The following is a 15,340-nucleotide window of genomic DNA, read 5'->3' as shown; positions in this document are numbered from 1 at the left end:
CCCCCACTCGCTTTACCTCACACACACACATGCTGAAAGTACACACATCCTTCCCTCAAGTAGAAGTACAAATACATGTGTCAAACACGACTTAAGTAAAAGTTTAAAAGTACAGGTTCTGAAATGTACTCAGAGTAGAAAAGCATTATGTTTTCTTCTGATCGTATCTGTGCAAAGGAAACTTTTCAACTTGAACCACTCAGACTTCAAATAAACTATTTACTAAACTGTTAAAGGAAAAAAAACATTCTTGAGCATTAGATATTGCCTCACAGGAAATGTGTACAATGAATCAAATGAAGTACTTTGAATTTAAATTAGGCCAGGAATACCTCCTGAAGAATTCAGGAGATATTTTACTGCAGAATACTTGTGATACTTCATTACTAATACCTGTCTTCATTTCAAATCACTTAAAGGTACGCAAGTGTTTTTTAATTGTTGTATTGGAATCACTTTTTGACTCAAGTTGAGTTCTTAACAATTCCTTAAACATTTGTTGTTCTCAAATAATCAATTGTATTTGATAAAGGAACATGTAAATGTGATTTTTCATTATAAACAGAAACAACACAAAGAACTGTGCACATACAGCTACATTTTACATATCCTTTATTATAACATAATAAGAACATACAGAAAAATAGGTTTGGTCCATTAAAAAGTCTGCAGATTCAAATATTACTGCAGTCCCACCAGTGTTGCGTTTTACATCCCAGAGGTTCCCACAACTCGTTTCAAATCATGCATCTCCCCAAACCCACATTAGTGTATTCTTGGAATTTGTTAATGAAATGCACACACACACACACACACAAGAGTTTCAGCCAGGACCCTCGTCTTCATCAGTGAAACAACCATTAAACCACAGAGGTGTCAGGTCTTCAGCAAAGTGTCAAAGAAGCAACGACTCTTCACATCAGCTCGTCCACATGTGAGACGGAGCTCAAGTGTTTCTAGCTTCTCTGCACATTTTCAAAAATACACAAAACTAAAAGCAGTAGATTTAACTCCTCCCAGCTCGCAGGCGCCATGAATGCGGTGTGCATTTAGCTCTGCGGAGCAGTGGTTCAAACGTGTCTGCCGTCTTTATGCTGCGGGAGCTAAATCACTGGGCTCCGAGAGCGAGGGCCGATTAATATAAATACTGGTTCAACTATTGCAGCGTAGACAAAAAGTTAAGAAAAAGATCTGTCAGGATAAGAGATACAATTTTACTTCACATCCATCTTCAGTTTTTTTCTGCTCAGTATTTACAAAACTACATAGACTAGAGGTACTCATACTAGCTACTTCCTTGATAATCTGTACTAGCTAACAAGACAAGTACTTTATAATACATAATATCAAAAACAAAGATCAATGGTAATAAACAAAAAAAGGAAAAAACTAACTTCATACTAAATGGCACTTAACAAAAAGTTACCGCTTTTCCACAGAAATGTAAATTCTGCCAAGACTGACGACCGACTGTGGCACAAACTGTCCAAACAGAACGATGAGTGATTTGATTGATTACAAACACAGTCACGATCAATATCTAACTGAAGGGGTGAGCATCAGGGTTCCATGAGAGGAGTGTTCAAAGTAGATTTACTTTCCAGAACGGGGGGGGGGGGCATGAGACATTTCCAGGTTCACTCTGCCGTCTGCTTCTGTGTTCAGTCTGTTTGTTTGTATGGAGAGAAAAGGAATGCTTCCAGGTGCCTCAACCTCAGACATGCAAGAGAAAATACATTGTGCTCTAGAAGCTCTCGTGTGAGGGGGAAATAAAAACCGTACAAAAGTGTGGAAGTAGCTACTGAAAGTAAGAAAAATCCTACATATATAACAGTAAAACCATCTAGTATCTATGTCTTTCTGGGTTTGTCTTACGTCTGTACGCCAGTGGTAAGAAGTTTGAATCCCCCCCGCACACACACTCGCACACACATTAGTTTTCTCTGACAGCACATCTACGACCTGTAGACAGGTTTTAGGTGTTCCTGATGCCGAGCGCCTGCTCCAGCTCCTGTCGTCTCTGCTGGACCTGAAAAACAATTTTCAACAGATTTAATCACTGACGCCACGATGAAACTGTGAAGGACAGGTGTCATTAGACCATCAGGACAGAGAGTCTTTTTTCAATCAGCTGAAACGAAGGACTGATGTGTCTCCATTAAAATAATTAATTGGAGCCATTAAGACGAAACAATTTATTGTTTTGGTTATTCTTAGTTTTCCAGTCAAGATGTTTTATATTCTCTAAAATGTGAGGATTGTTATTGTGTGCTTCTCGTCAGATATCCTAGTAAACTTTTATCTTGGTGGGTTGGTCAGAAACTGAAGCGAATTGAAGTTGTCAGATTGGAAAAAACTATTTGCAATAGAAAAAATCATCAGAAGATTCACTGATTATAAAAAGATTTTTTAAGCTCAATGAGAAAATGCCAAAAAATATTCATAGCTCCGACTCTAAAAAACAGAGAAAACTACTGATGAAAAGGTTTTGACTGTTTAGGCATCACTGTTTTATCTGGATTTCTTACAAGTGATTTTCATTTTCATTAACAAATGATCATGTCTGAGAAAATCATCTGCAAACACATTGATCAATAAAATAACCATTATTTACTCCAAGCATTGAAAACAGTTAAATGAGAATGTAACCATGGGAAATGTATTAAAATACTGTATAGACACAAACAATAAATATGGCTGATGTGTAGGTTTGTGTCATACTTTGTGTTCAACAGAGCATCGCCAAAGAAAGATTTGAAGTGCATTTGTGGAGTTGTTAATATGATAAAGTTTGGAATCATGATGCTTGGTGCTAAAAATAGAGGGAAAAATACAGGAGTAAAAAACAAGCGGAGGAAAAGGCGATTACCTTGGAGTAGAAGTAGCGACAGACGGCCTCCTGAGCCCACGGCTGGTAGTAAAACTCAGCCCTACGCTCTTCCTCTGGGTTTCCTACCACATCAGTCATGGTCTGTAAACAGAAAATAAACAATAATGAGCTCAGAGGCTGAAAAATCAAACAGAAAATCAAAACACAGGAAGAGGGATTCTATTTAAGAGACTGAATCAAACGCTGCAGAAACGACGACGAGCTGATACAAAATTATTTTTGTCTGATAAGCTGTAGTGGAGCGAGATCTGGACTGACTCTGTTCACCTCCACAGATTCCACACGGCAGGTGGATGACAGGTGGTCAGAGGGAAGTCCGGTGTGAATCCAGTCAGACATGTTATTCATATCACATGCTATGTCCACTCTGCTCCTGTCATGCACCTGAGTTAGCAGCTTGATTCCAGTGTGTGAAGAGGGAGCTTGTGTGGACAGTGTCCACGTAGTTACATCATTTAAGTTTTGTCTTTCCGCAGATGAAGCTTGGATTTAAATCAATGTCACTGTGACACAGCAAACCACAGCTCGACAGGAAGACATTTTCTGAACTTAAAGATTACTCAGGCTTCAAAATGCCAGCGTGTACGTTTACAATTGTATTTTGCAGATTATCGGACTTTCTGAGACATTAGCGAATGTCAAGTGGTTTTCAATAGATTAAATGACAACAGGTATCTATCATCTGTTGGTGATAGTGCTGTATTTCCAGGTGTGAATTTAGAAGTGCAGGCTTTTCTCTTGCTTGTATTTTTGCTCCATGCATCATAGTTTTGTGGTTCAGTCAGTTTTAAACAAGAATTGAATTGTTAAGTTAACAGCTCAACGTGCTCCTGCTTAGTTCTGTGTGTAAAGAGGCTAAAAACTAAGTGCAACGATTTGATGTTCAGAACTCGGCGGCTTCTTGACGAATGTTTTTTTCTGATCCATGTGTCGACGAAACAAACATTCAGCCAAAGAGACCTTCAGGCTTAAAAGTGTTTTCTCTCTTGAGTGACTGACACAACAACTACAAACTAAAAACATAATACGGCTACACCTTTGCTCTTATTTAAAAGCATGCTGCAACACAAAGACACTTAGAAGAAGCCCGCTCCACTGACAACAGCTTTGATTCAAGTGAATTGTTTTTCAAGGAGAAACAACTTGATATCAAAAACAAAAAGTGCTTCAAGTTCACTTCAAGATCCAGTTCTAGGTGATGACGGACAGACTGACCTTGAGGTCTCTGCACTGGGACTGCAGCCAATCGTTAATAAAGCCCTGAGGATCTCTGGCAAAACTCAGCATGAACTCTCTCTGGGTCTTCAGCTGGTTGATGGTCTCAATGGTTTCATGGATCTGTGGGAATTAGGTATTGATCAATTATTATTATAGACAGATGAATCAAACAGCATATCAAGAGATCATTTTGCTTGTTAAACATTTCCTTCACCCCCTTAGCCTTAAATGAGTCTTATTAAACCTCCTCCACCGGGGACACAATTGTTGTTGTCAGAAACTCCTGACTCTCTGCTTCCCTCTAGTTTCAAACATAAATGAGGCTGTCGTTGTGCTGAACACCAGAAAAATGTAATGTTCTATTCTATGGCCTCATCATTGTGTTTTTATAAAATAAACATGCACATCATTATATCCATGACAGGTCTAGTTTGAAAAGAGTGGTTTGAACACAGGCAGAAGGAATGCAGTGAGTCTGGTTGTGTGTCAACAGTGGCGCAGACAACTCAGACAGGCTCTGCTACGAACTGTATATGACATCAGGCCGGCAGGAACAGGGTGTATATCAGCAAACAATACTCGGAATAAAGTAAAAAAAAGAATGGTGTCTCCAAACAGCAAACAAGCTCTCTGAATTTATATTGTTGACTTGTCTCCGAACAAAGACGACACAGGAGGACGGCTTCATGTCTTATCAGCGTCATTGTAGCCATCATGGTCAAGGTAATAGTTGTCAGCAGGAGGTCAAGAAGACCTCAAAACCGACTAGAGAGAAGGCAATAATACACCGGCAACAATTCGAGGAAGCACATGTGTGTGAAATTAGCCTCAGCAGGTTCACGAAATAGGAAAAAAAACACATTGCATTTAAGTTGAAAGCGCTTAAGATTGCATAGGCAGTTACAGCAGATGGAAGCTGGAAATTGACAAGACTTACATCTTCAATTGACAAAAACGATAAGGAAAGAAAAATAACCAACCAATACGTTTTTCTACCGCAGGCAATTTCTTTTAAACGTTCACAAGAAAGTCCATGAAAAAGGAAACAACTGCCCGCTGCGATCACACTTTTCTTTCATAAACTCTCGGGGACAAACACAAAACTTGGTGACATCCATGAAAAGAACAGCTGGCGACAGCTCTACCTTGTTGTCCAGTCCTGCTATTTCCTGCTGACTGGCCGTGGAGAGCAGGAAGGAGTTCATCTGGGTCTTCAGAGTGTCGTCCACTTCCACATCAATGTCATAGCAAGCAGTCTTCTTTTGGTCATTGGGATCCACACTGGAAAATATATACAGTGATTTTTGTGTGTTCACCTTTATATAAGCAGCATGTGTTGACAAACTATAAGAGTAAATGCAAACCCACTTTTTATGTTGGGTAACATTTTCATAGCAACAGAACTAAAACCAAAAATTAACAAACAGGGAAATCAGTGCCACCAGCAGTTTATCTTGTTCATCCAGCTTGTGATACTTACACAACAGCAGTGGATGGAAATGTGATCATTTAGCCTGTTTTCTAAAAAGTCCTGTGACAGCTTGTGCTAGATTTCATTGGGAAACTGACTACTGATGACACCTTTATACACCACCCCAGTACCTGATCACATGGTTGATGATGATGGGCTCTGGAGGCATCAGCAGTGCGTGCAAGCGCTGCGGGATCTCAGAGAACTTCATTCTCTGGGTCTCAAAAATCTGAAACAAATGAAAACAACTCACTGTTAGTGTACTTGAGAAATAGATCACTAACATCACAAGAAAATACAATTAGAGGCATGCTTGTAGTTTCCCAAATGTGAAAGTCTGCAGCTATTTAGATTTTAGTTTTAAGGCATCACCTTTTACACCATGTAGAACTGTGAATGACAATTTATATCAAAGAATTATTCATAGATCTCAGGCTTGCAGCGAACACGGTGCCAGTGATGGTCTGTTGCTATGATGCACAGCTCAGCCTCTTGTGTGTTTGACGTATCTACTCTGAACAAATATATTCTCCTCTGCTCTTTTCTTTTATTCTCCCAAGGTTTGTTCCTCTCTCTGCTGTTCAAGTAGTTGTGACTTCTGATTTATACCGATTGACTCGCTCTATTATCCACAAACTAAGTCTTTATTCCACATTTTCTACGTCCCAAAATTAAAGTAATACATTTACAAGGAAGTGTGACAGTATAGGTATCATACGCTGTCAAGCTTAATATTATTTCACACTTTAACTTTATAGAAACCTTATATTAACATCCTGCAATCCTCTGATTATCTTGGCAGCATAGAAAAGAATTCACAGGGAAACCAGTCAGTGACCCAGAGAGAATGAGAGTCTCCATAAAAGGAGAGAAGGTTGGAGGGGAGAGTGACTGTGCAATACCAAGAGTGACCATTATCCAAGACAACTATGAGACTGTCAATGGAGCTTCATGAACCATTCTGTTTAATCTCCTTTTCCTCTTTTGGTGCATGTTGAAGTAAAGGAACAATTTAAGATGCGTTACATTCCCACAGGGCTCCGCTCACCTGCTGCAGGTACTTGTCACAGTTGATGAACTCGCGCTCATGAGGGTCCTGGAGTTTGTGGGTCTTGACGTACTGCCAAAGTGCCTGAATGATAACAGGTCTGGTCTGGGTGTGGATACCCAGCATTCGAGCCAGCCGGGGGTCCAGCTTGAATTGAGGGGGCTGTTTGGAGCATGGAAAATTTGTTTTTAGAATGTGGCAAATTAGTTAATGTGCCTATTGGAAGATGGAAGAACAAGAAAAACACTGTATATTTCTAAATGACCAAAAGACACAGAAGAAGAAAAACCACTGAGGATGTACCTGGTAGTCAAGCATGAGGAGGACGGTGCAACGAACACCCACGTCACCTGGCCTCTTCACCTGAAAACCATCAGTCTCCTGGGTGGTGGCGGTCCTGTGCCACTAAAAGATATGATACAGATTTTTACTATCAGTCTATAAACAGATATGCTTTCATTTAGCAGAACAGTTATAACAGATTCTTAGCATTAAAATACAATTAGTGACCACTAATCCAATCAGCTACCCTGCATTAAGTTTAATTTTATGCCTATGAATTTACATGTTTATTTCACAATGCCATAGTGGTATTTTTAAATGATTTATTATTTTAAGATTCTACACATCTCATGATAATAAAACAGTAAATTATCTTTTCATTCGTAAAAAGGAAGACTTCAGATGCTGAGAAACAAAGTGAATGATCTTACTTCCACAAGGTGATTATCTGGACCATAAAGGTCCTTGTCCAACTCAATCACCAGGGACTTGAAGAAAGAAGAAAACTTCCTTTTCTGTTTGGTGGCTTCATATTTGGACACGGCTGTCTGCAAAGCAAATGTTATTTATGTTATTTTTGGAAATAAGCTATTTTGCTTGAATTATCTATGTAATGTGTGTGTCTGGTCCCTTCAGTGAAGGATCTAAATCATAACCAACATAAAAATAATTTAGTCATTATACCAAGGATTAAACAGTTATGTATATTTAATTATTTGTCATAAGGTAAATTATGTATTCAATATTCAAATACACAAAACTGCCACCGATTCATGCCTATAGAGGGAATTCTCCAATATCTGATTTGTCCCTTTATTAAACTGAAGAAAAAAATGAAGCGGTTGCAGGGACAGAAATGTCAGCGTGTGGGGTCCCTGTGAGTTATTTGGTGCTTCATCTTTTTTTATTTGTCTGAAGAAAATGTAATGGAAGAGAAAGACATTAGGTTAAACCGCTGCTATAAAAAAATATTACAAGGAACTGGAGGGAAAGAGGCACCACTGACAAATAATCATTGATGACAGCTTAATAAAAAATGAACACACAAAACTTATCCTGAGAAGACACAAAGCTGAAAAATGGCTTTTTGTTAGTGCACACTAAAATCTAATCTACAACATGTCATATTGAATTGGACACTCACAAGTAGATTTAAACAAACAATCACAACTTGGGAAATAAAAGTGTTTCAACTAGCTTACATCTTCCAGCAGACGCCCTTCAACACGCAGCTCCCACGATGCAACTGTGCCTTCTCCGTCCTCAGCATCTGGCTTTGCAGGGTTGAAGGTGTTTGATATGAAGATCCGAAGCTTCCTCTTTTGCTAAAACAATGAGTCAAAACAAAGTCACTTTAAAATCATACGTATTTCAAAACATTGGTTTCTTAAACTGAAAACTGCTCCGTGAAATCTTAAGCATAGTTGTGTTTGATTTGATGTTGAGAGAGAGAGAGAGAGAGAGAGAGAGAGAGAGAGAGAGAGAGAGAGACTCCGCAGCTCAGTTCTCTCTCTCACAGACTTAGCAACGTCGCTGACTCGCTACAGTTTTAACGTCAATTTGTTTGAAATGACGCCACAACATCAACAGGGCTCATCATTGATACTTTTCTTTAATACCCTCACTCAAACACAACCATTGTTGCAAAACGAACATAAAGGAAACATCTGGGTTTAATTTAAGGCAAAGACACCTCAACTAGCTTAATTGAAAATGACGTTAACATCCTGTTCTTCTGAACAGATACCAGATGATATCATCATAGCGAAGGTAACAATACCCCCACAAATGGCAGCCTGTGAAATGTATGAACTCGTACAAGTGTGAATATTTTTGATTAACAAGCCTTGACTGAAGTTCATCACTTTTAAACAGCCAGTTACTGGCACCATGGAGGCCCCCGGAACTTCTGTATGACTTTAAAATGAATTTAGGGTTTGAAAACAAGAGTATGAGGAAGTCGAGAGTTAAATGAAACCGTACCTTAATGGGCCTCTTGAGGGCCTCTTGAATGTCCAGCCTTTTGCGCATGATGGTCTGGTCCAGCTTCCTCTCAAAAGCCAGCAGATCCATATAAGCCTGAGACTCTGGGACCAGTTCCCTGATCTGGAGCAGAAGAGAAGATACTGGTAACAACTGGAGCAACATTAAACAAGTATAACAGAGTACACCTTAAGGAATTCACCATCAGTTGTCAACCATATCCTCATGTATTGATTCTCAACAAATGTTATGGCAGCATTCTGTCTAGCTGCTCTGTATCTCAAAGAGGAACTGGACATTAGAGACATTAGAGAAAAGGTTTGTGAAGCCGTCTGAATAACCTGGTTCTTTGCAGTGATGCTCAACGTAATAAGATAAGCTTGGGCTAATGTGTCTGCATTGATCACATGCATTAAATATTCACAATGCTGGAGGGAAAACAAGTGAACCCTTGGATGCAATAACTGGTTGAACCTTTTTTAGCAGCAATTACCTCAAACATGTGCTTCCACTCACTGGATCAGAGCTGCACAATGTTTAGGAAGTAAACATTCACACAGCAGGCTAGAAAAATATTCAAACACCTTTGTCAATGAAATTAAAGTTGCTTTAATACATTTTAAAGGCAGTTTTGAGGAAACCTAAAACAACATCACCGTGGACACCACCACTCTCATTCTGGGGGTAGAGTGGGTCATCCACTCATAAGGTCAATGGTTTAATTCCTGGCTCTTGTTGAGTGTGAGTTAGTAAGCGCTGTACATATAGCACCGTCTTTATGAATGTGTGTGTGAATAAAACCAATATTGTAAAGTGCTTTGAGTAGTCGATAAGACTAGAAAAGCTCTTGCAGTCCATTTAATCTGGGCGAGAATGACACTGACGATATTGTGAAGTGCAAACACTCCAATGATTTTAAACACAGCTCTCACCACCAACTCTTTTTTTTTGCGGCATCTGAATTTATATTTGAATGGACAAACATAATCTCTCCAACACACTGAAGGCCAGAACAAATGGATTTCAGTTCACCGGTATTTGACTCATACTCACCCTCTGAGGTAGAATTTTATCAGCCATCTTCTTCTTCTTTGTGCTGTAAAAACAAAAAGATGCTTGACAGTGAGTCGAGGCAGCTCTGTGCGTCCTCTCATTAAGACAGTCAAACTCTTCATTCGGAGGTGTAGACTCGGCAACAGTAGTGTGACACACATGCAAAGACTCGTAAAGAAGGAGCTGGGGGGGTGGGCTTACTGCTGGTTGCGGTTCTGCTGCTGCTGAACCTGCTGAATTTGCTGTGGAGCTGGCCTCTTACGAGACGGGTCCATGACACCAGGCATCCCAGGGCGAGACACGGGGCTGTTGCCGTATCCTGGGGGGCCCATGGCTGGTCCCTGTGGGGTCATACGGCTGGATGGAGGCATGCCCGGTCTCTGCACAGGAAAGACAAGTAAAAATAACTTCAGACAATACTTTCTGCACATTAGTTTTCTTTCTCTACAGCCACTGAACCTTATCTGCTTTGAGGTAATGCAGATGTGAAACAGATTTCACCACTGTTTCTAATATTTAGCCTCAGGTGCTGGAATCTGGTCTAATATCTGTAGTTGTAGGTGGTTGATGTAAACTTGAATACTAGACTCAGATTTTACTCCTTTTCAAAGACCAGTTTAAGCATTTTCTGCACATAATATTCATCAGAAATTATTTGATAGCTGCTGTTTCTAAAATGTGTGAATTTGCTCCTTGGCTTTAATTACAACGAGATAAATGTCTTTGTCCTTTTGACTGTTGGTTTACACTGCACATTTTCCACTGTTCTGTTTACGCCCAAACTAAGAGCAGATAATTATCCAAGAAAATGTTGATTACACAAAATATGAATAATATGCCAACTTTAAACTGGTGTCCCTTCCCACACAAAAAGGTCACAATCTTTGACATGGACCCAACAATATGAGCAATTTTGCATTATTACATTATTCAAAAAGATACGTGCACAAGATGCGAGATGTGAAACACCCTGTGTGCTTAAAGTGAATCTAAATTGATTTGAAATCTGTGCTCATCACCATGCCTCCTAAAAGAAATTTCTTCAGCATATGTATGTATAACTGTATGCATTTCCATTTAAATGTATAGGTCCGTGAGTTGCTGTGAATCTACGATGCCTGAAATGGTAAAAGCACAAAATGCCTCATTCGTAAAGCAACCTGCATTCCCAAGGTCAACGTGTGTGATGAAAGCCTTGAAATGGCTTTTGAGGAAAAAAAGCAGATTGCTATTGACGATCCTCACATCACTTCAGTCTGTACGGATATTGTCTAATATGGTTGTCACATTTTCTATAAGACAAAGGATTAGATAATACCAAACAAATCAGGGCTGAAATGTAAATAACACACAGCACATAAGCAGCACATCATCTAATATTAAAAGCATTTACTAAACAATTAAAACAAGATGTTCTAGTGGTCAATAAAGTACATACATAATTCATCTACCTGGAACATCAATTGTCCTACAAGAGGCAGCAACAACACGCATGCAAACTCATTCTTACGAGTAAATGCAGAACAATAACTGCGACCAACTCACCAAGCCGTGTGCTAAAAACTCAAAGAGGCGACTTTGTGCACCTAACTGCATGAGTGCGGGTAAGAAAAGCAGATGAATGAAAAATCTCTGCAGTGTTCCCTCCAGCAGCCAATCTGACAAATGAGAATTTAAGGGACTATCTCCTGGTGGAGGGTGGAAGCGAGGAAGAGTGACGGACATTGGCTTGTCAACAGCACAGGGTGGATGTATGTGCTCTACCTTTCCCACAAAGCGCAGTGTGGGCAGAAAGGGACCGTATGTTGGTCATTACGTGCTTTTTACACAATACATCAGCACAACCTTGGTTTACCCGAGAACAACTAGAGTTCAGCAGTATTCTGAGTACAAATCCTCTTTGAATGTGCTGTGAAAGGCTGCATGTAAGACTGAAAGGAGTCAAGGCTGCGAGAGAAAAAACGATCATCCTTTCACTCGGCTGCGTTCCAGGCTGCCAGTAGCTAAGCAGCAAACACTTCAAACCCTGTAACTGATCATTCGATTTTTGTCATGATTCAAAGAAACTGTGTATTTGCTGGAGATGAATATAGTGCTGCCAGTCCAATGAAAACACTGTGCAGCGGATCAGTATATTAAGTTATATCCCAAAACTACACATGGACAAATACACCAACATTGTGAGACAATAATCTGTGGGTCAATTGAAAAGAAATGTTTCTAGATGGACAATAAAAAAATATTGTGCAGCTAGAAGAAATATCAGGGTTTAAATCCCCCTCTGGTCAAAATGTGCTGTTAAAATTGCATATACGATGAAATAGACAATGTGACTATTTTCATATTTATCTGATGAAGGCAAAGTTCCTTGGTCTAAAGTGGAAGCCAGTCATTGTACTTTTATGTATTTTAGCGAGGGATGAAAGGGAATCAAAGAGGTCTAAATATTTTCCAAATGCATAGCATGTGTGAAGTGGGAGACATCTTGTGTCCAGTGGTTAAACATTTGAAATGATGATTTCAATATTTGTAGACACTGACTTTCTCCATAACGAAGGAAGAACAGACATCGATGAAGAAGTAGTTCATGTGCAGTCGACTACTCTTCCCTTTGACTTTCATCTTTTCCATAAATCTGTCCTGCTACTAATCTGCACAAAAACATAATTTCCCCTCAGTGCAAGTTGACCACATGCTCCAGATGTTCACTCTGGTGTGCATGAAAAAAAAAAGGGGGGGGGGGGGGGGTGAAGTCCTATTTAAGAAGTTAGAAAAACAGACTTGAAAGTTTTAATGATTCAAATAAAACCATTATACTTGCCAGTTGTTTTCTCTGTCGAATGATTACTTAACTGCACGTGTAGAATAAATACATTGAATGAACTAGTAAGTATCTGCAGAAGTTCACTGAGAGTTAGAAAAGCTCTGAACTTTATGGAGGGACCATCTTGGACCAGTTGCGTTGACGTGTAATTCCTCCGGCTGCCAGATGACTGCAGCTTCACTAAATGCAGGTTCAAGATGTTTAGCCTGTGCAAAGTGCAGAACTCCAGCGGGTGATCTGTCCCACCTACAACACACTGTACCACCCTGGTCCTGGTTCGAGTCCCTCCTGTGATCTCTGTTTATATCTGAGGATTAGCATCGACTCAAACTGCAGCCTGTTCATTCATGAGTGCACAATGAACCAGCGAGCTGAGCAGCTTTAAAACTTTCTCCTACAACAAACTCTGCGAAGTAAAAACACGAGATATGAGCAACTCACTTCACTGAGCTTTTTCATCAAACGACTCTAAATGTTCACGGTTTGTTTTCAGAGAGATAAAGGAGCAGTTCACCAGCAGCTAGCCGCGTTAGCCGCCTGAGCTAATTGGCTACCGTGACTAACTAGCTAAGCTTAACGTTAGCAGGCGGGAGGTTCGGCGGATTCAAACCAGCGAACAAACTCTCACACTCGGTCAAAGTGGTCTGTGTAGGTGCCGGTGGCAGGTTAACTGCTCCTCGGCCGGGCGGTGTCTCGGTCCGAGCCGTGGCCCGCACCGGCCGCGGAGGTGATCGTTAGCCGCTGGTGACAAAGCAGCGGTGGGAAGGCTTTGTTCTAGCGGACAGGCTAACGCGTCAGGAGCCAAGATGGAGCGATATCTCACCGGGTATCCAGGCCCAGGCATCGGGGAGCGGTACATGTGGTTCTGCGCGGCCGACGATGGGCCCATCCTTCCCGAGGGAGTCCCGGGTCCCATGCCTGGTCCCGCGCCCGGTACCGGTGGTCCAGGTCCCATCGCTCCGCCGCCACCACCCGTAGGTGCCGTCTGGAAGCCGCCTCTGGCCGCCATCTCCTCTGTGAATGACGCCGCCGGTGGAGCCGCCGAGTTACCGCGAGAACTGAGCCGCGGGAAGTGGCTGCGAGGCCTTGGGGACCCCTGCTGGAGGGTCAGGGTACTGCAGCAACACTGAGCTGGTGGAGGGGATCATGAGGTTATTGATTATTGGAAAAATGACTGATCAGATTCTCATTAGATCTGAGGTGGAAGACACAAATCTTTTATATTGATAAACTACAACTTATAACTTTATAACTACTGTTACATGTAAAAGTCCTGCATTCAAAATTCAAGTATTAAGAGGGATTAGATAGATGGATGGATAGAAGAACTGATAGATGAATAGATAGATAGAAAGATAGATAGATAGATAGATAGATAGATAGATGGATAGACAGATAGATAGGTGGATAGATAAACTGATAGATGAATAGATAGATAGATGGATAGATAGATAGATGGATAGACAGATGGATGGATGGATAGATAAACTGATAAATGAATCGATAGATAGAAAGATAGATAGATGGACAGATGTACTTTATTGATCCCAAATTGGAAAATGATTGTGTTACAGCAGCATGTCAAGGGCATTGTACATAGAGCAAAGAACAAGAGACTAAATAATAAAGATGACCAATGAGAGACAAGCCTGTAAAACAGCCGTAGTTGTTTGCAAAAATAAAGGTAGGAATATGACTAAAATAAATATGAATATAAGAGGTGCAGAACAAATACACAGTTATTACAGGAGTAATCAGAGAGTTGTGGTGTGGACAGAAACTATACCATTAGCATAAAAATAAAAAATCAACCTTCATGGTCTCTGCTGCTGAATGTCCACATTTGGAACAAGTTAGAACAAAATCCACGAATCAAATTCAGTTCAATATTTTCTTCATTTCCCTCGCCACAGCAGTGCTTCATACATGAGTGATTTAACTCCGACCTTGTTCATTTGCACCTCTGTGACAGGATGGATTTTTAAAGTGAAACGCTTTTTAATGACCTTCAAATCTATATCATCATCATTATTACATTAGAGAGACAGTGACAGATGATACTGAGCCTGTGTGCTGGTTTCTGTTTGAGTGTGTGAGCAGCTGGGGTCGTGTACGTCACCCAAAGAATCAAACACTTCCTTGTTTCCAAACTTTGATGTCATTACACTTCTCCCTCCAATTAGTGTGAAGCTACAACAGTACCAAACACGGCATCCCATCTGTTTGCGTAGCCTGTGTGTGTTTGATCAGTCTGCAATCGAGCAAGTGCATATGAGGGAGGAAGGGGGATACGTTGTGTACGTTGGAACAAGGTGTTGCAAATTCCTCATTTATAGGAATCTGGAGCATCTGATTCACTGCATTGTTCTTCAAATCTCCAGAGAGGATTCTACATCCTTTGTGTGTGCGATGACAGCTGATTAGGTTTGTCCTTTGTCGGGCCGATATTAAACAAATGAGCCAGGGTTCACACTTAAAACAAATGAAAGGACAAATCAGGCAGACTCCAGTCTCAAATCTCATACAGCGTCTTTCTGTGCTGAGAAATTTGACGTGGCTATAATTATTAAT

At 40.5% G+C, this 15,340-nt stretch overlaps 1 protein-coding gene across 1 annotated transcript; it reads right to left on the bottom strand.

Moving 5' to 3' along the window:
- Positions 1 to 595: 595 nt before the first annotated feature.
- Positions 596 to 13,819, bottom strand: smarcd1 (SWI/SNF related BAF chromatin remodeling complex subunit D1). The gene is made up of 13 exons (XM_069534142.1): positions 13,593 to 13,819; positions 10,147 to 10,325; positions 9,946 to 9,988; positions 8,893 to 9,015; positions 8,112 to 8,234; positions 7,341 to 7,457; positions 6,931 to 7,032; positions 6,628 to 6,789; positions 5,711 to 5,808; positions 5,254 to 5,389; positions 4,106 to 4,228; positions 2,870 to 2,971; positions 596 to 2,029 (listed from the first exon to the last, which is right to left on the bottom strand). The coding sequence occupies exons 1-13, from the start codon at positions 13,776 to 13,778 to the stop codon at positions 1,976 to 1,978; spliced, it is 1,548 nt and encodes a 515-aa protein (XP_069390243.1). The 5' UTR covers positions 13,779 to 13,819; the 3' UTR covers positions 596 to 1,975.
- Between the last annotated feature and the right edge of the window lie 1,521 nt (positions 13,820 to 15,340).

Source organism: Paralichthys olivaceus, chromosome 2 (genome assembly GCF_024713975.1).
Source record: "Paralichthys olivaceus isolate ysfri-2021 chromosome 2, ASM2471397v2, whole genome shotgun sequence".
Taxonomy (NCBI): domain Eukaryota; kingdom Metazoa; phylum Chordata; class Actinopteri; order Pleuronectiformes; family Paralichthyidae; genus Paralichthys; species Paralichthys olivaceus.
The sequence above is the reverse complement of the archived record's forward strand: the minus strand, read 5'-3'. Positions and strand labels throughout refer to the sequence as shown.

Coding starts and splice junctions, on each gene's coding strand:
- smarcd1 (XM_069534142.1), bottom strand. CDS start 13,778: ATGGCGGCCAGAGGCGGCTTCCAGACGGCACCTACGGGTGGTGGCGGC. Junction 10,326..13,592: donor TGCCTGGGCCTGGATACCCG/GTGAGATATCGC, acceptor TTTCCTGTGCAG/AGACCGGGCATGCCTCCATC. Junction 5,390..5,710: donor ATCATCAACCATGTGATCAG/GTACTGGGGTGG, acceptor TATATTTTCCAG/TGTGGATCCCAATGACCAAA.